General features: G+C 37.8%; 1 protein-coding gene across 3 annotated transcripts; it reads right to left on the bottom strand.

The window, feature by feature from the left end:
* Positions 1 to 401: 401 nt before the first annotated feature.
* Positions 402 to 20,776, bottom strand: LOC127965199 (tyrosine-protein phosphatase non-receptor type 4). 3 transcript variants are annotated; one of them, XM_052565862.1, is made up of 22 exons: positions 20,613 to 20,726; positions 20,306 to 20,358; positions 18,618 to 18,738; positions 18,186 to 18,273; positions 17,784 to 17,872; positions 16,074 to 16,137; positions 14,860 to 15,032; positions 13,987 to 14,055; positions 12,284 to 12,418; positions 11,399 to 11,557; positions 8,333 to 8,486; positions 7,408 to 7,491; positions 7,258 to 7,314; positions 6,802 to 6,958; positions 6,309 to 6,475; positions 5,400 to 5,490; positions 5,252 to 5,313; positions 5,011 to 5,157; positions 4,793 to 4,921; positions 4,186 to 4,334; positions 3,924 to 4,059; positions 402 to 2,743 (listed from the first exon to the last, which is right to left on the bottom strand). In XM_052565862.1, the coding sequence occupies exons 5-22, from the start codon at positions 17,852 to 17,854 to the stop codon at positions 2,651 to 2,653; spliced, it is 2,097 nt and encodes a 698-aa protein (XP_052421822.1). In that variant the 5' UTR covers positions 17,855 to 17,872; positions 18,186 to 18,273; positions 18,618 to 18,738; positions 20,306 to 20,358; positions 20,613 to 20,726; the 3' UTR covers positions 402 to 2,650. The 3 variants fall into 3 exon arrangements, with proteins under 3 accessions (XP_052421822.1, XP_052421821.1, XP_052421823.1); XM_052565861.1 differs by having other exon boundaries at positions 11,399 to 11,560; positions 20,613 to 20,725; XM_052565863.1 differs by lacking the exons at positions 402 to 2,743; positions 3,924 to 4,059 and having other exon boundaries at positions 4,182 to 4,334; positions 11,399 to 11,560; positions 20,613 to 20,776.
* Positions 20,777 to 21,090: the final 314 nt, after the last annotated feature.

Here is a 21,090-nt window from a genome sequence, read left to right as displayed (position 1 = left end):
TCATATGATTTCATAAAATGGATTGAAAATGTATAATCTGAAGCTTAAAAATATTCTAACTGTAATATTTTTATTTTAAGAAAACAATTTAAATAAGTAATATAAATAATATATATATATATTTCAATGTGGAATATAAAAATATTATAGTTGCTAAAAATATAGAGGCTATGGTAAATCTGAACCGCTAGCTCATCTAGGCCAGCAAAAGATCCTTATTTTCTAGCCAGGAGTAACAACCCTCAAAGAGCCAGGTGCTTACAGGTGCTCTGTATGTTTTATTTTCCCAACAGCACCACCCACTGGTTTACTCTGCGTCAAACTGCTGCAGCTTCAGGAACTATCCTGACAAAACTTTCAGAAGATATGAATATATGCAAAAACGACCCAGATCACACACCTTTTATTTTAAACATTTTCTTTTTAATATACAACATTGTATGTACACTTTATAATATTTTCATAAAAATGGACAAGTGGCACAACTTGACCTTCCTGTTATTTGCAGCAAATAGAATGTTAACTCCAGTCTACAATTGTCCTCTTTATTGAAAAAGTGCTGTCCCACCAGGCAGGAGGTGTGTGGTTTCTCCCAAATTCCATGCCATGTTCCTGTTTTAAATGTTTTTTTGGTAAAACCTGTAACCTGTTCAGCACAGAATGGAATTATTTGGTCCTAAAACCAAGGTTCTCCAGCAATTATGACCACAAAGACACATCACATGATTGACTGTAAATGTAGATAGTACCATAGACATGGATTCAACTCTGCATTCAACTAGAGATGATCTGTGAAACTGGGCAATGGGACAAACATTCAATTTGAGTGATTATCAATGTTTATTTGATGGCTTCTAAACAAAGACTGTTCATAAAACTAGGGCTCAGTTAAATAAACTAAATCAAATCGAACAGCCTGAACCAGACGCCAGCTCTAATGTGTTGAACCAGGCCTAGATCAAACCTAAACATGTGAATTGGGCTCTCACATTCACACCAACAGTACTATAAAACACACTTACACATATAGACATCAGAAACATACAGTAATAACACAGCAACACACACACTGGACACACTTGCTAATGTTAGCAGGATATTCTGCATGTGCAGTCTGCTACAAGAAATAAACAGGTCAAAAATAAAACTCCGATTTAATCCCCTGACATGGTACTACATTTGACACATTGTGGTGTGTAACATTCAGATTTAACAACAACACAAAAAACACTGATGCAGCTGTTACATCACCTAGAGCGGGGGTAACCAACCCTGATCCTGGCGATCGACTGTCCTGCAAAGTTTAGCTCCAACCCTAATCAAACACACCTGCCTTTCATTTTTAAGTGATCCTGAAGACCTTAATTAGTTGCTTCAGGTGTGTTTGATTAGGATTGGAGCTGAACTTTGCAGGACAGTCGATCGCCAGGAGCAGGGTTGGTTACCCCTGACCTAGAGGGAATACTAAATCCTTCAACTGAACCCTAACATCTGATTTTAAATGGCAAGTTTATCCTTTCAGGGAATGTTTGCCTTCGGACAGATCAAATTTATAAATGACAATTCTCTTATGATTAAACAGCAGAGGAGTATATATAAAAAAGGAATAAATAAAAATGAATCGATCTAATTTTAAAGGAATCTTCTGTATGTTGAATTCTATGGGCTGGTGGCCCGGAATTTATTATTCTACAGCAACTAATTCTGTCAGATTGATGTACTACTAACTGGAAATATATATATATATATATATATTAGTTATTAATAAGTTACATTCTTTTACTGCTTCAGACAACTTGGAATATTATTGTATTTTCTGTAATTTTATCTTGTAGGCTTTCACTGTATGGAAATGAGCAGCACGAACATTTTTCAAAACATCTCCTTTTGCACTCCACTGGCGAGAGAACATCATATGGGTTTGGAAAGACACGAGGGTGAGTAAATAATCACAACATTTCCATTTTAGTATTCCTTCTGAGTGAGAGTCCAAAGCGATATTTTGCATCACCGCTGTAACGCAAAGTGCTTTAAAAGTCCTTGTCGACAGCTTTTTAGTTTGACAGAAAAATAAATAAAAATGATTTTCATCCTGGGCCAAAAAGTGAGACCAAAGCAAACAGGAAAAAATAAAAGATCTTTGTTGCAACAAAAACTAAAAGTAGTTACTGATGTTGAAGGAGCTGGGCTCAATATTGAAACTAAAACAATAAATATTACTAATAAAAATACAAATTCAGCACAGGCCTGGATGTGAATTGTTTTGTGGGTGTTGTATGTTTCCAAATAATAGGTGACCACATATAAAAACACTCATTCATTCACGGGCCTGCCCTTACACACATATGGCACCAGCAATCTCCACTATATTCATTATTAACATATATATTTGTTAAAACCCTGAACACTCAAAGTCCCAACAAGTACCTAATTCACCTTTGTTAGATTTCTTTGTCATTTCTCTCTCTCATCATTGAAGCCTGGCATATAGTCTCTTTGCCAGCGTAAAGTGCAGCAGTGCTTGGTTTATGTCCTGTGTTCCTGGCTCGAGATACTTCTCCATCACTCTGTCACGGAGGTGTAACATCATCGTGTGGAGAACATCCTGTCAGTGAATTTCAGCATCATTTTCGGGAAAGCTGGCATTGCATTAGTTGGATTCGTACAGCGTGGACTTGAGCGGTATCACCAGGCCCTCCTCGTAAACCCTCAGTATGGCCTCACACACAAACTTGAACTGGCTCTGAGAAAACAGAACAGAGGGGAAGTCACGGTGAATGCAAGACGTGTCAGTCTATCACGCAAGAGCAGCCAAGTGTGACGGCAGTTTGTGAAACTGAGATGAGAGCAGGATTCATGGACTGTGTCTGTGTGGCTGAGTGAGTTAGAGAAGGATAGAGAGAGACGGTTCCACTGTGGAACAAAGCAAAAGCAGAAAATAAGATGCGGAGGGGAAGAAATGAAAGTCAAGAAAATATAGCTCAGGTCAATCCTTCAAAATCATTCACCAAGTAAAGATCAACAGCAGATCACTTTAAAAAGGGATCAAATTGAAGTAGACTACCATTCAAAGTTTGGGGTTGGCAAGATTTTTAAATGTTTTTGAAAGAAGCCTCTTATGCTCACTAAGGCTGCATTTATTTGATCAAAAAATGAAAGCGGGGGAAAAAATACAGTAATACTGTTGATTATTACAATTCAAAATAATTCTATATATTTTAAAATTTAAATTATTCATGTCTCCAGTCTTCAATGTCACATGATTCTTCAGAAATCATTCTAATATGCTGAATCGGTGCTAAAAAAAAAAAAAAAAAAAAACGTATTTTCACTTACTATCAATGTTAAAAACAATTGTGCTGCTTAATATTCTTGTGGAAACTGATCACTTAAGTGCATCCTTGTGGGATACAAAAACTAATTTCTTTCAGAAACTATTTATTGTCATGGTAGTGGATGACCAATAGAAAAGTGATGGTTTAGTAACACCAGTAATTAAAGAGAGACGATTGGCCACACAAGTGTTTTCACTGCGTGTCAACACTTTCTCCTTCCTGCGGTCTAGTTAGTGTGGTCTCACGGTCAGCAGCCTCTGGCAGGAATCATTCCACTACAGAAGATCATGTTGGAATCACAGCTGCATCACTGTCTCAAGCTCTGGGAGTCCCAGCCTAGACAAGACCCCCGTTACAGCAGCTCTTCTTCTTTTATATAAATATGGAAACATTACACCCTGCTACTGCATTTTAAATGTGAGTGAAAATGTCACAAATTATTATTTGTTGTTAATATTTAACATGTTATCATTAGCTGTGTAGTATTGTGCCTCTTCCCAGCAACTGAAGGCAGAAAGCCAATGATAAACCCCCAATGAATGACTGACAAAGGCAATGACAGGAAGAATGGAGGTGGGTGGGACTTACAGGAGTCTGAATCATCATGGCCCTCTGATCCCGCATGGTTCTCACGATTTCTAATGGATGCACTGGCTGGCCGCACTCCATCAGACACATTGCTGTCTCCATGGTGATGAGAACTCCCGTCCGGCCAATCCCAGCGCTGGGATATGACCGAGGGAGAAGGAGAGGGATAGAAAGGGGAAATGGTAAGCCAAGATTGATTTCACTATAATTCACTTTAAATAACTACATTTAGAAATGACTTTGTGATCTAAATATGAATTACCTGCAGTGGACCACAACGGGCTCATCCTTCCCAGCTCGTTTACTCCGGACCAAAGCCACGAAATCCAGGAAGTCCGTGGAGTCATCTGGTACACCGTGATCAGGCCACGCCAGGTACTGGATTTGGGTCAGTTCCCTGCTTTCCCCACTCTAACAGCACACAGAACAAAGCATAAAACTTGAAAAAAATGACAATGTTACAATGGGATCAGGACAAATGAATATTGCAAAGAAGATCCTGGAGTTAAGTAATTGCAAGTAAGCATTTGCTTGAAGCGATAGTTCACCCAAAAATGAAAATGATGTCATTTTCTCAGCCTCAGGTCATTTCCAAACGTTTCGTTTTCTTGTAGATACAATGAAAATCAATAGGTTGCAAAACTGTTTGGTGGCCAAATTTCTTCAGAATATCTGTGTTCCACAGAATAAAGTCATGGAGTTTCAAAATGACATGAGGGTAAATAAATGATCTTTTTTTTTTTTAGGTGAACTATCCCTTTTAATAAACCAAATCATCAATTTGGTAGCTTTCTCAGGAACTGCAACATTACATGGTTCAAGTTTAGTATATACTCACAGTTAACATGCAAATCTGTAATACTACTCACCTCGATGTCAGTAAGAGTCATTTCCCGAACTAAGAAAGCGGAGTTTCCTTCCTCAGTCTGGCAGGAAACCTGAAAGCCGCCGTATGTGGCGCTACCTGAGGGGTTCGGCCAGTACTGATGGCACTTCACCTGTGGTAAAAAGAAATCAAATAACATAACTACCAAAGAAAAAAAAGACCGTCACAGTTATAATGTCAAAAATCAGGAGATATACATACACGTCCTCGCTCGACCTGAGTTGTGAGCATGACTACCAAAGAGGAGCCCTGCTCCCATGTCATCTGCCAGAAATCCGGGCATGTATTGGGCAGCGGCCCCTGGCAGGCAATATAGCGGTTTATGAGACTGGAGGCAGGGATTTCCATCTGCAAATATGACAAAACAGCATTATGAGCGGCTATTAATCACACTGGGTGTTTGACTTTGGTGGAAATAATAACATAATTATGAATCACTTACATTGATGTAATTTGCATTGATGTAGTCATCTGTGCCTTTCAAGATGACTCGAGTTGCATCATCTGACAATAAAACAACAAAAACTGATTTATGTTTTATCAATTCCACTGGTTACTAGTAAAAAGGAATGGCATGCAGGGATACTCACAAGGTGAGATGTCTCTGTAGCGGTTTTTGGAAAGATTCTGAGGTAATTTGGCACATGACATTGTCATTCCAGGCCTTTTCCGATACAGTTGCTTTAAAATAAAAGTCAGTCAGTCAGTCAACAAAAATCCCAATGAATGAAAAGTCATTAACAGATACACATCTAATGACGTTCAGTATTCAGACCTTCAGTATTCAAACCTTCCTTCCCACTTTTATGAATGTCATATATTAAACATCTCCTACACAAACCATACAGAAATCTGGTAGGGTTGTGTCTGATATACAAGCTGTTTAAGAGGCAATTATTGGAGAACAAATCTTTGGGTTTAAAAACACGAGACACAGTGGAATGCAAATATGCGTTCTGTGTGAAATGGCCCCTTACTCCTCAAATTCAAGCATTTCAATGATGGATAATTTCAAGGACATTTCACCCAGTGCTTTGAGTGTAAATCCATGCACTATATGCATATACAACGTATATCATATCTTTTTTAACAGTAAATCTGGCCCAAACTGGATATTTCATGGCAGCGTAGCATATTCAGCACATAAATACTGCATGCTTCTGCACTGTAGAACACTAGTTAATCTTAAATCCTGCAGGTGTTTAGTGACAAGTGTTATATATTGCACATCTTGATCAACATTTTCACATATACAAGCCCTACACACATGAACAGGAAGATATTAGGGCCGCCTGATGAAAGACAGGAAGTAATACGAAGTTATTTTGATATGACCACATCCTGAATAACCCTGATTGCTCTAGATTTCAGAGCATGCTGTAAATGAGTAAAATAGATAAACAATTGCAAATGAATTTGAACTGCTCTTTTGCCTAGGAGAACAAATGACAAATTATTAGTTTTGTTTCAGATTTAGTTTTTTTTTTTTTTTTACTTACATCAAACTGGGCCAGTATAGTAGCACTGTTGAGACTCTCCTTTAACTGCAGCATTGAGTCCCTCCAGGCGTCCCGGTCCAGCTGAGATGGGTCCATGGGAGATTTCTCTGGGATATATTGAAAATCCGGTTCGGACTCCAATTTCTCCTCAACCACATCGTAGATAGCTACACAGAGAGAGACAGTTAATGTAATGGCAATGTGCTAATGTGATAAATCCACAGAAATGGAAATTATTTTTCCCTAACAAGAACCACTCGAAGTGAATATAAGCTTGTATGTAAACAAGACGGCTCAACTCAAAAAGACTATGATGTATATACCAAGATATCCCTATTTAATTTAGTATTTCAATTCTATTGTAAATATACGCTACCATTCAAAGGTTTGAGATTAGACTTTTTTTGAATGAAATTTGAATTTGAATTGATGTGTCAGTAAAGACTGCACAGTAATAATATGTATTAATGTAATGTATCAAACCAGTGCTCACCATTGGGCCGGACCTTCAGGATGAGCTCCCCCGAGTGGCTCTCGCAGCTGGCCTTGATGAACATGACCACCTGATCATGCGTGTGCTCTGCAATATCTCGACCGTTGATCAGCACAACCTGATCGCCCTCATTCAGCCGAGGCACACACAAATCAGCCTAGAGAGGAAACAGCAGCAGAAAATGATGACATTTAAAGTACTTGCCGTTAGGTGACGATTTAAATGCATAATTAAATATCAAGTAGGAACATTCCATGTCCAATTTTGAATGGAGAGCAGCATAACTCCACAAGCATAGGCATAAACAAAACACTGACATACGGGACAGTTCACTGCTAATCCTATAGGGGTCACTCTTCAATGAATCTGTCTATATTGTCTTCAACTGTAATCCCAGCTTCGCTATAAAGCGTAGTACTACAGTATTTATGGCAATAAACAGCCTATTAAACATACCGATGTTCCAGGCGCTACTCGAGACACAATTATGGGCATCTTCTGATCAGAGCCGCCCTGAAAAAAAGAGACAAAGGAAAATAATTTCACAGAGGCAATGGAATCACTTAATCTTCAACGATCAGTCACAGAAAATGCAGAGCATTTTACCTTCACATTAAACCCAAATCTTCCATTCTCATCCGGTTTCATCTTGATCAGGACAAGATTGTCATGAGGAACGACTCCGTTAGGCTAAACAAGAGAAAAAGGACAGTAATGTCAACATTTGCATGTCAGTCCCTCTGTTCAAGTACACTGCACTGGTTTTAGCTCATTTGCATTGATTTCCGTTAAGCACAGGTCTTTGTTGGTTTAAAAGCAGTGTATGACTTGGCACCTGTCTGTGCAAACAGGTTTCATTGTTCGAGATCTTCCGAAGCGGTTTTATTTGCTCACTGACATGCAAACCTTCAGCATGTCATCAGGTGAAACTGCTTAAAGGGACTGTTTATCCCAAAATAAAAACTGTGCTATCATATTCACTCACTCTCCAGTTCTTCCAAAAATGTATGAGTTTCTTTCTTCCACTTAACACAAAAGAAGAAGGAAGGTAACTCTACAGTTTCTGGCTTCCATTGACTTCCACTGTTTTCCATCCCATGGAAGTCAAACAACTGTTTGGATGCCCACTTCAGAGGAAAGAAGGGTGAGCTTAGCTTTTTCCCAAGAACTAAAATTAATTGTAATATTTATTGTTATTAGTTTTGTTGTTGCGGTTTAATAATTAATGAAACACTGTATTTTATGTATTAAAGATACTACATACATAAAATGTATTATTAGATTTCACAAACATTGCTTCGTAAAAGATATAAAATCCCTTCACAATATTAACTCGCACAAAGCCAGTGAAAAATATTTATGTGCAATGAACTGCAAGCACCAAACCACCAAGAGCTTTATTACTTTTTGAAAGTGCAAGCACATCAGCGGTACACCAAAGAAGGGAGGGACACAGGACTATTAATGTCAACTTTGGAAAGAGGAACAACAAAGTAGTCTGGGTCGAGTGAGTCATTAGATGTATTCTTACCGTGGCCTTTTCTGTTGCTATAGGGACATCGTACATTTCATTGATGTGGTTGTCCAAGTCCTGTTGGGACTGGGACAGTATGAGCTGGCTCAGGTTCTTCCTGGACTGTTTGGGAGGGAGGGCGGGGGGCGGACCTTCAACTCCTTCTGGAGACCTATTCAATTAAGAGAGAAATATATAAATAAAAGAGCATCAAAGACATACTTTAAAACATCTCCTTTAGTGTTCCACGGATAAAAAGAGAGTAAAATATGTTTGGATTGACTTGAGCACAAGTAAATCACGTCCATTTCCTTTCAGGATGAAATTTCCCTTCAGTAAAATAGCTCCAGTAGCATCAATTTCGTTCAACACATGAATGACAATTCATCAAAATGTACAATGTAGCAACCAGCTGTCATAGACATCAAACAGGTTCAGCTCAATACATTTCATTCAGTTAACTGACCGCACTATACTGTGACGATCCAGTGAACCGCTGAATTATGCAACACATTGTGTTTTAGCTTTCACACTTGGGTGCACACTTCCAATGAACGGCACACCATGTAGGGTCACGAGTACCTGAGTGAGTGTTTGTGTACGAGGCGTAAGGGTGTGCACGTCCGCATGTGTGCGTTGGTACCCACTGACCCCATTTAGCTTTAATGTTCACTTCTAGTCATGTTCTCACCCCAGCATAGTGTCAGAAAGTGACCACTCTGACCCAAAACCAAACACATAATGCCCATACTGAGCAGCTGAGCAGGTCAAAGGTCACACCGAGCAAGTGACAGCAGGGACAAACAACACAACCCGAGTAGACTGCCTTTCAAACAAATAATTCCTATAAGCCAATGCTTTTTAATGAATCAGAAATAACACTGCAAAACCAGACTCTGCACGTCCTGCTGGGTTCTGCCTTCTAAGTTTGGGCAGCAGGTGTTTATTTCCTCATTTAGATCTCGTGACAGACACAAACAAGCATATGCTGAGCATGTGTGTGTGCACATGTCTGCATGTTGGTTTATTCTTTAGGTGTACAGGAAGATAAAGCAGAAGAGAAAGTATTATGGAACATATTTGTGTGTTAAGAAATAGGTATTCATATTCAGTTCCTCAAATGCTACATAAAGCATAATGCCAATGATGACACAGTATCAGCTTCTCATTACAGTGTCTATGATTAATCATGTTCAAACTTTGTTGTAAAGAAAAGCTAATTTACACCTTGTCCTAACACATTTTTGATGATGTGTATCACACCAGATGTTGGACTAATTAGATTCCACTGTGGGCAGGGCTACCCAAAGCAATTTAAATTTATGCTTTATCAGATCCTTTTATCCAAAATGTAAATTTGTCACGTAGCAAACAATATGCGCAGTATATGAATATGGGCAGTTCAGCAATGCCACAGAATTAGAAACCAAGCAATTAACAAACAGTCCAATCACACATTACATTACTGCAGCTGTTGCAGATTAGGATATGTAGATGTTATACTAATTTGCATTTTTCAAAAACACACAATAAATTGCACGCATTATAACAATGTAAAGTGTAAAAATACAGCTGGCACCAGTAAATATGTTCTATTGTAGTAATCAATTGCTCAATCAATTGCAATTGCATAATCAAAGAACTATAATCAAGTCACATTTTAACAACAGACCTTCTTATAATGCAAACAATAAAACTCAATCTTGCAATAATACTCACTTAAAGTCATAGCTTAATGTCATTCCAGACCTGTTTGACTTTTTATTCAGTATAACACACAAAGAATGTGTGTACATATTTTAAAGAATGTTGATAACCAAAAATCTTCGGTTCCCAATGACTATCATGAAAAAAAAATCTAAGTAAATAAATACAATGGAAGTCAATGGGAACCGAAACTCTTTGGTTATCATAATTCAAATTGTTTATGTTCTGCAAAAGAAAGAAATGCATAGGGGTGTGGAATGACATGAGGTTAAGCAAATAATGACATTTCCTTAAATCAACTATACATTTCAGCAATGTGACACTACAAGTGCTGTCAAATTACTTTAGTCGGTCAAATCTCTTTTTCTATTTTTAAAAGCAATCTATTAACAATACGTTTTTTCTTTTCTTTCTGATAATCTGTCTGATAAAGGCAACATTATCAGACAGTTTACGTGCTGACACCCTCCCCCCAACTGTAAACAGGTCACTTCTACAACGGCTTAAAGACTGAAACAAAGGAATAGGGGACGAACGGTTATACATCTATTGAACTAGCTTCGCAAAACAAGTCAAAACAACCACATGCCATGCAATAGCCTATCTGCCACTGGCGATGTCATTAGGCGCAAGTATACTGCAGACCTATTCAAGAGGATCACAAAGAGCTTGACATGTTTACCGTGCACCATTAAAATCCAAAGCTCTGTGCCCAACGCTATGAGAGCGGTAAACACATTTTACAGCTGCGCAGCGTGCGTTTAGTTTCCATTTGGGGCCATTTAAGGACGCAGACAGAGGGTGGTAGCTGTGATTGGAAGGCAGAGACAAAACAAACAGCCAATAAAAGATGGTTTTGGTGCAGTAAAACCACTTTTCCCATTTGAGGAACAGACTTGAGCTACCGTTTTTTTTACACTAAATTATGTGGCTTCTGCAAATAGTGTTTTATAATAACTGAAATGATTTAATGTTTCAATAAGTTAGAATGGCAGTGTGGCATGAATAAGCAAACAGTCAGGACTTAAAATGTATTATAAAGTGCATAAATATAAAAAAAAAATGTGAGTATACCAAATGACTGCTAAAAGAGTTGGTTTTCTGGGGTATTCTTTTTTAACAACACTTTTTGGGATTTAAGAAACTGAAAGTTTGAAATAAAATCGGTAAATCTGTAAATAAAATCGGTATTTCATACATCTGACCTCTGCACAGTCCTTTCCTTAAAAGGCATAATCCACATGTTGCTATGTGGTTGCTTTAACAAGTCTGAACACAAGAGGAAACTTAGAAAGCACTATCACTAATAATAAAGCATTAATAATGCCAGTTTTTGAGGATGGACAGTTTTGCCATTGAAGAGGAGGAAGCACTTACGGCGTAGACTCCAGGCTGATGCTGTTAGCTTGTGTAGAGGAAGCTGATTTGTGATTGGAGAAAACAGGAAGGCTGGGGGAGGCATGGATAACATGGTCCACCAGGTGACCCATGGAAGAGGGCCGGAGCCGAGGACCCTCTTGCACAAATAAGGAGTTCCTACTGTTGACAGGACATTTATAGTTGCTGTAATCCTTTTCACCAACATGTTTAATGAATAAACACAAACCCTCTGGCTGAAGGGAAACTAAGTGTTCTTATCCATTAAAACAAAAAAAGTTTTGCCACAGTAACAATGTATTAGGCTTGTCACAATTATCGATTGTGGTTATTTGATCTAATCAAAATAATGTGACATAACCACGATAATTGTGCGGTTTACATATTGATCACATTTCACATTCAAATGAGGATTAAAAAGGAAAACGAAGCGTTTAAATCATAATCTGGTAGGGAGTAAAGAATAAAGAACAAATATAGTCAAAGGTCTTCCTTCATATATATATATATATATAAGGAAGGCTTGTGAATTTAATCATTTAATGCAATATTATATTATATTATATTATATTATATTATATTATAAAGACAGGATTCAACTGAGACAATTAATCTTAAAAATTCTTCCTGAAAACTCCCTCTAATGGCTTACTAATAATGCGGTAGTCTATCTCTGAATCTTTGACACAGAGAGTGACTCCCTGACTTCCTGGATGGGTAAAACTCACAAAACCTGTCAAGAATGTGTCTAGCTTAACTGTCATTAAACTGTAATTCGCTTACGTACAGCTTACATATGTATCTTTGTCCTTTCCACTGCCCAATCACCTTACAGAGTCTTTGCTCATTAGGTTGGGTGTTTCACTACAACAGAGATGCACTCACTGGTTGGGGGTCCCAGGGGGCGAGCGGGTGGGCAGGCTACGGGTCTCCAGCCTCTCTTCAGACAGCGAGTTCCTGCTCACTGATTCCCAGTCTGTCACACCCATCACCTTTCTGCCCAGGGGCTTGCTGGGAGATCTAAGAGATGAAACACATTCAGTTCATCTCCACAGCACCTCAGAAGAGCCAAAGAGAAGGCCACTTCTAAGTGTTAACTCTCTGACAGCAAGATATTATTCCATTGAGCAACTCTGTTCATAATACATGGACACCATGAGAGTGTTAAAATAAATCTCTTTGTTTTTTCTGAAACTTAATAATAATTAAGTCAGATAATATTTCACCAACTGATCCTTCAAATGTAAAGTTTTAATACAGATCACTGATACTGAAATCAGTTTGGTTTCGAAACAGAACTCTTTGTTCTGTCATTTTACCTTTATGTTCTCAAGGACATTGTTCTGCAATGTTTTATTTAGATTTTCAATGTTTAACTACAGGTGTTCATTTTCTAGCATTTTGACACGGTAACCCCTAGTAAAATATCTCTGTCCACTGAATGAGAATTTTAGTAATATTGACATTGAAGTGTGCCATCATATTTCTTTTCTGTTCATAATATCCACTTCGAAAGTCAAACAGAAGAGTCTACTGTCAATCATTAGTTTTGGGAAAAGAAATTGATCACATACAAGGTTGACGACGCTCATCTTTAGAGTTTCTCACTTGCTAACATTTCAAACAACTGAAGCATATAAATGTAAAAATTGCTGCAGGCATTTGAAAGGTTGTTACTTGTTTGTTTTCATAAGCAGTAGCACTCCAATTCAAGGTTTTTAGTATTGGTCAACAATCTCATAAAAGATAGTTTAACATGTAAAAGACTATTCAGAAATATATTAGACTCTAAAATGCTGCATAACAAAAGTACTAGATCTTGTTCTAGATCTCATTGAAAAATTTCTAATATTATTATTTGATGTTCTATTTTTAGAAACATCAAAGATGTTAAAGAAATTAGTACTTTTAATCACAAGATTGCTTTGAATTAATCAAAATTGACAGTAAAGACATTTCTGTATCTTTTTACGTAACAACTGTAGACGTGTATTCATGTAATGATTTCTGAAGGATCACGTGACACTGAAGACTGGAATAATGGCTGCTAAAAAAATTAGCTTTGTAATCATAAAAATAAATAATATTTTAAAATATGTTTTCCTTTTATACAATTTCACAGCATTATTTGTTCATTTATTTTTAATTTAGACAATTGAGCATTGGTGAGCATTTAAAAAAAATAAAAATAAGCATTTCTAAACCACAGTACTATAATAGCCTGATTTGAGTAGAAAAAAAAATCAATTTATGACACTGTTGTCAGCAGTGATTTGGTATAATGTAAATTACTGAAACATAAGCTTGACAAACAGTTTTGGATATTTTGTACTTTCATAACTGGAAAGATCTACCCGTGGGTGTTACTAAAACAGTGAGCACCGAGTCAACTGACTTACTTGAAAAGGACTTTGATCTCGACATGAGTCTTAATGTTTAATGCAAAGATCTTCTGAGCCAAGTTACTCCTCTTCACCAGCTGGTAGTTTATTTTTAAGAAAGCTCACAAATGATCATGCTAATGATCATTACCTAAAGAATCATATCATAACTGGTCACCATTACAAAATCCCTGAAGCACACATTACCTTGCAAACACTCTGTCCTTCATTCCCTTCTCCTTGCCATACTGAACAGACTGTGCTTCTGTCCTCCCACTGTGAAGAGATGTATAATGTTTATAAGGATTCCAACTGTATTTCCCAAATCTCACAACATATGATGATTTTATATATGATGCTCTTAGTGCTAAAAGTTACAGAGTTCAAAATATGTTTTAAGATAATATAGTGACCACCAATAAACACTTATAAATCTAAAAAGCATCACAAGATGAATTTTTGAATCCATCCTCTTCCTGGTTTCTATATATCTAAAACTGGCTAAAAGAGCATCATCAATTTTTCAAAAAAAGTTCATCCTCAAGATTTACTAGAGTATTTGTTGGTGTCGACTAAGGTCAAGCCTTTTGGGGACTGTGGCCTCCCTCAGCACACAAGTGACTACTGCAGATGACAAGAAGGAAAATTGAATTGTATGACTTTATGCTTAAAAAAAAAGGAATGCAACACCGAATTAACGTTTTGGAATATTTATAATTTTTTACACAAAGAATGACCTGCTAATGATACTTAGAATACTTTTTCCAGATATTATTGCAATTTTTATTTTTGCAAATAATCTTAACATGTATTAAAAGTCATATTATCTTTTTAATATAAAATATAAATATTAAATAAAAGTAAAAAAAATAATAATAATTAATAAACATAAAAATATATTTTTTAATTTATACACATTTTTAGAAACGCAGAATGTTGTATGTTTATAGAAGTGAAAAAGATGGTAGGGCAAGGTTTTAAAACCTGAAAGCAATTCATAACAACAAGCTGCAATTCCTCAGACTACATGCACTACATCTGGACCCATTATAAAAGAAAAGCACTGGAGGAACATCTTACCAGTATCTGAACTTGGAGCCCAAATTGAAGTAGTGTGCAAAGAAGTTCTTCTGCGGAAGAACGGGCCGATCTAGCCGAAAGAAGGTGTGGTGTTCCACACAGGCCTTCCAGAGGTTCTTACAGGCCCTGTAGTTCACCATGTTGAACCCGAGCAATGTATCTCTCGTCTCATGCTGTAGGCAAAAAGAAAGAGAAAACATCTTAAAGCTATTAAATCAAGCATACTGCATCCTTACCCCAAAACATGGGAGATGTTGGGGACATTTACATTCCCTGCTCTGAATGTTATGTTGTTGTGAACATGGGCCTCTGTTCGAAACCTGGCCTAAGTGCCTACCCAAAAAGCTCTGCTCAGGAGAGACCTATTAGGACTGACACTCCAATCTGCAAGACTCCATTGGTCACTGGGGACTCCAGAGGGGGGCTAAATGCACTTCCCAGACTGTTTTTAGTTTTGCAAATTGCAGGGACTGCGACCCAGGTCCATGGAAATCGTACCCACTCAGCCAAGCTGTGCCATCTGGGCATCAATTATGGATCATGACATTGAGTTCTGCTTTTAGTACAGCTGTGCATTATTCACACGGCTGGGGTGTTTTGAGGTCTCCAGCAGAGGGTCTGTGGCGCTGTGAAGAACCGGTTCAGACACACAGGTCCTCGTCTTGTATCAGTTAATCAGTGCAACTCTAATGTTAGTTCATCCCGCTCCCCCACATGCAAAATGCATCATCTACTCTCCATAATTAATAAGCTGTAAAGGAGTCTCTCGTCACTGACAGCAGGGCGGTAATTACAGAGGGATTTCTAATAAACAAAGATCAGTGGTGCTATGGGAGCCAATAAGCTCTTGAATTTAATATTGCCTAAGCAAGATGGTTTATTAATAGGAATTACTGCTTCCTGCAGTTTGTAAATGGGACTGGTGATGTCTGTTGGGGTCATTTTATGATTTTATAAATTGTGTGTTTGTGCACCCACACCATGCCCTACATTTTCAATCACAAACTAGTTATGATATTGTGAGACATTGTGAATTTTTTTTTTTGTTTCAATATGCATCAGGTAGCTGACAATGCCTTAGCAAACAATAACATTTGCCATTTTACTCAGAAATGCATTACATGGCCAAAGTTAAACATGTTTTGGATGCCTTATGTTGCTTTGCCTTAATGATCAAGAACGACAGTATTAAAAAAAAAAAGTGTACCACTTACCCCTTCTTTTCTTAGCTGGATGAAAAACTGCTTGCATTTAAAAGATATTTTTACAATCTTCAACCTAAAGCAGAAGAAAAAAAACGTGTTGGCACAACAAAAACACATTTTCAAGGGCAGCAACTAACACTTATTCTAAGCTGTTAAAATTCCATGACCCATTTCATGGCCCTTTGTGTCTCTCTAAGCTTCACTCCTATTAAAATATGAGTCATAGTGAAGCTAAATATATTCTACACAACACACATTCTCAAATGTCTGAATAAACACATGCTGGAGCAGCCTCAACCCTTTCTGATACATTCTGTCACACAGTCCCAGCACAACACTGTACAACTCAAATTCAACTTCAATGGTCTTTAAAGGGGTCATCGGATGCCCATTTTCCACAAGTTAAATACATTCTTGAAAACATACTTTGGTTTAAATTTCACAATGGCAGCATAAAACAACACCCTTTTACCTTGTCAAAATCAGTTCTGTTTTAAGCAACCTGTTTTAGTCCATGTTCCTTTAAATGCTAATGAGCTCTGCTCACCCCGCCCCTCTCTTCCATTGGGTGACAAGCTGTTCTCATGAGCCTGTTCACTTTAGCCGCAGAACTTGCTAACTAGCACATTATTAGACAATGCGATTTGCAAAGATTCATAAAAGAACCTTATACTCACTTCTTCTGGAGGTGAAGCTGGATCAAGAATGATTTGCGTGAATATAGATGCATTTAGGTAGATCAGGGCACATTCCCTTCAAAAACATATGTAATCCACTGCATCTTCAGCGGCTCAGATATCTAGAGTAAATTACGACTGCTATGTTCATTATTACATCCAAGAGCAGTACACCTCAGTCACTTAGAAGATATTCTTGTCTACATCTGTTCCGGTGGTGAAACAGTGGTGGACTGATGACAGATCACTCAGGGCGGGTCTGAGGTAAGACGCCACTGTCAATCAACAATCGTGGGAGATGCCTGAGTCTGTGTGACATCACACAGCCAAGCGTCTGAGAATGGCTTGATATGAGAAAGCGGAAACGATTTAACAATAAATGAAAAATAAAAAAATCTGGGTGGATCTGGGTTGTGTCCACTCACACATGTCAGTACAAACAACTTGTAAAAGTGCATGTTGCATCCGATGACCCCTTTAAAGAAAATGCTTCAATGACATTCACCTATTTTTCTATTTTAGAAAACATAGTTTTAACAATCACATTTGTAAATTGCAGGGGTGAACGATAAAATAATTAATAAGTGTAATTGTTTGCCCTGAGAGGCTTGCTGACATCCAAGGCAAACAGGCCCTGTTCTGTTCTGTTCTGGGCTAAACATAGTTTGCCTGGAAAGCATCTGTGCGTGTATTTCAAATGGGAGATGCTTGGACTACAGCTACAGAAGCAGCTGGGCTTGAGTGCCAGAAAAACAGCCTGGCAATGGAGGGGGAAATACAGCTTTGCATGATAAGGATATAGAGTGCTTCTCTTTACATTTACATTTGATCATTTAGTATTGTGTACAAGTTGAAATTAGTGTGAACAAAAATGCCTAAACATTTAGAACCCCCCCATGGTGTATAAATCTTCATTTAATCATGCAATGAAGCTGACAGCAATGCATTATCTTCAACCTGGATGAAGTTTGCAACCTCAGCTTCATTTCACTTCATGACTTAAATTCAACACGCATGACACCAATAAGGCAAGTTCACTTACCATGGAAAGTAGTTGATTCGTACCCTGTTCTTGTAGATGGCAATGCCAGCTGACATCAAGCCTATGAACATCTCTGTGTTGCTTTGATCCTGAAAGGAGAAATGAGAAAGTATTAATGAGGAGCATTTAGCATTTTCGAAACTGTGCTGTGTAATATTGTTTAAAGAGTACTAAAAAATGAAACTCTAAATGAAAGACCATTTGTCTTTATCCATTCCATGCCAGTATAAATAAAAAGCTCTGCAAAATATTAATAATTCTCTTTTCCATACGATGAAAGCACAAATGGTGATTAAAGTCCTCTAAACCCTTACAGGAGCTGTACTCTTTCATTGATTATCTTTATTTGTAGCATAGAGGCTTGTGTGTAGATACACAATGAAACCGCTCTGATTCGCTCACCCTTGCATAGTGCAGTTCCACTCCGTAAAGTTCCAGCGTTCGTGCTGTGTTCAGGTAATTGAATTCAGACTCTGCTGGAGTAAGTCCACTGTGCCCATGTCAAAAGAAAAAGGGAGAATAAAGAGTCAGAACGAAGACATGTGCTTCAGATTCACATCACAAGACAGTGAAATAGAGGTAAGTGGGTGTACACAGCTCTTGTGTAAATCACAGAAAGAGGCTCCTTTCAAAATCCACCGATTTGTTATTATTGCTAAGATGCGGAGGACAATGAGCTTCCTGTTCTCAGCGCAGCTCTAGTGTGGGCGTACTGAGCCATGAGCATTGAGAAAGCACACGCGGGTGTGTTAACTAACAGTTATGAATATTCATAAAGCCATATGTGAAATCAACAAGATAGTGCAGTGACAAGTTTAGAGTGGTGACTCTTACCCGTGTTGCTGGTGATGTTTGGTGACTTCTTTTTCAAAGCCCTGAGGCTGGTTGGGAATGAAGCAGAACTCGGACAGGTATCCTGGCAAATTCTCAGCTTCACTGTAATCACCCAGCTCAGCTGAATCACACAATACGAGCACAGCGTTACGGATAACAGCCGTGAATCATGACAGTACAACATGCAGACCATAAAGGGATACATCACTGCTGGACACACACTGGTGCCTAAATCTCTTAATCCCTTGCTTTGTGTGTGATTTACATAGAGTATTATGGGACCAAAAAATATAAGCAAAATGCCCTACAAAACTGCATGTATTTTTTTTTATATAATAATACAGATTATATTATAGTATAGCATTATTATATATTTAACAAAAACTGAAAATAATGATTTAAATGTGTACAGTCATGTTTATTCAAAGTGTATGAATGTAAAAATATATACTATATATTTTCTATATGTAAGTTTTGAGGCTATATCACGTAAGAGCGTTTTAAATTTTGATTTAAAATATAAATGTTCTTCAAAAATACATAAACCCAACATGAATTACATGCTGCATGTCTTCACCTGTTTGCACGTTTCAAATAACTTAAAAAATGTTTTCCTTTTTATGATGTTGGGCAGTCTTATTTGTTGTTGACCAGTGCCAAATGTTGTCAGATTAAACGTTCGGCTTCACTTAAACCAAGCACTGGACTATCATTACAATCATCCTAATTCATTTCAAATAAAAAGATAAAACACACTAATGCTTCAAGCTATTCAAGAGTTTAGGATTATTAGACACCCGTAAACAATATTTTTTATCATGCAACAAACATAAGCGCTCAGTAATTTTTTTACCAAAATAAATCCCCTCAAAAGTAGCATTTAGCAACAATTCTGCCACTATGGCAGCTTGCCAGAAAACCCTAAAGCAAACAAAATGAGTTGCAATAGATAGCGCTGTCCTAGGCAACCGGGCTCAACAGAATCCCCTCTGACCTATATAGTGCCCAAACTGCATGCTAAAAGCCCCAGAGAGACCGGAGCAAATGTGCTCACTACAGCAATCTGTCAAGAGTCATTATTGCTGAGCTCAATCTGGCAAGCGGACCCCCGGGGGCCTGGGATATGTCATGGCACTGCTCCGTCTCGAATGGGCACTATTAGGTTAACTAAGATGTGCTGGGCTGTGTTAGTGCCTGCTGTACTTCAGAGAGATTTCTTGCTCGCATTTACTCCCGTTTTACAAGCTAGCGCTTGTTAAGCGTTGAGGTTGTGCACAGATGGAATGTGCCGTGCTGAGCTTGCGCTGTTGTACTTTGGTGGTTTGCTTGGAAGCTAAGTACTGGATTTGAGTTTGCATGATACCGTAATATATCATAAAGAAACATTGGACATTACACTGGGGGAAAACAACTTTAATTATAATTCTGCTGCTATGCTAAATTGCTATCAATTCCTCTCACTCAAGAAATAGAGAACTGCAGGCGCCTCGTGTTCGACACCAAACATAACATTAAAAAGGATTTAAAATTGTAACATTAAAGTTAGCGCAACCAAACCAGAATTAAAGCAAACCACATGTAATTGACTGTCACATACTGTTCCACTTTAAAAAAACTGATTTAGTTTGTGGCTTCTTTGTCATGTAGATCCCTACAACCATTCTTTTCAACGAATGGCTCATACTTACACTGAACAGCGTACGATGCCAGGAGTGCGGCAGTATTTTGCGGACAGGGCAGTCTGGGAGGGATATAAATTATATTAAATTAACAGTGTCAAATGTTGGAGATCAAACCAAATTACTGTATTTATGATACCATTGAAGAACATGTAAGCACATGCAAATTCAACAGTACAAACTGCTGTGGCATCACAAGATAAATATTGAAGGGACAAATTTACATAGTTACAGATGTGTCATTTATGAACCTACTTTTAAACTGGATTTAGAAAGAGATTTACAGTTAAAAACAGCCACACATGATCCAGCTCACCTTCCACTGAGTATGTCCTGCTTAATCTGTAAAAAATACTGGTACCTACAAAGATGAAAAACAAAAAAAAAACATGACAAATAATCTCTGTTAAGCACTAGACTAAAAATAACTTGGGTGTACTGTTCATGGGGTGAATTTTTAAACATTTAAAAAAAGAATAAATATTAAATCAAACTTCCTGCATAAAATGCCATGCCATACTGTAAAGCAGTAAAGTTTAGAGACTGGAGTTTAAAGGCCATTGCACACGGATTCTGACATTTTTGCACATTTAAAAATAAATACAACCTCACGTTGTGTCAATAATGTTTACACACTGCCTTCGAAACATTTGGCCATCATAAAAAAATTGGGATCAGGTTAGATTTTCTGCGTATTTCGCATCCGTAGAAAGCATCGCCCGTGAAATCCCACTGCTCCTTAATAAGGAGCAGGAACTCTCTGTTCTCTCTATATCTCAGGATTGGATGGATCC

The sequence above is a fragment of the Carassius gibelio genome, chromosome B9, assembly GCF_023724105.1.
Source record: "Carassius gibelio isolate Cgi1373 ecotype wild population from Czech Republic chromosome B9, carGib1.2-hapl.c, whole genome shotgun sequence".
Classification (NCBI taxonomy): Eukaryota; Metazoa; Chordata; class Actinopteri; order Cypriniformes; family Cyprinidae; genus Carassius; species Carassius gibelio.
This window is presented reverse-complemented; position numbering and strand designations above follow the sequence as displayed.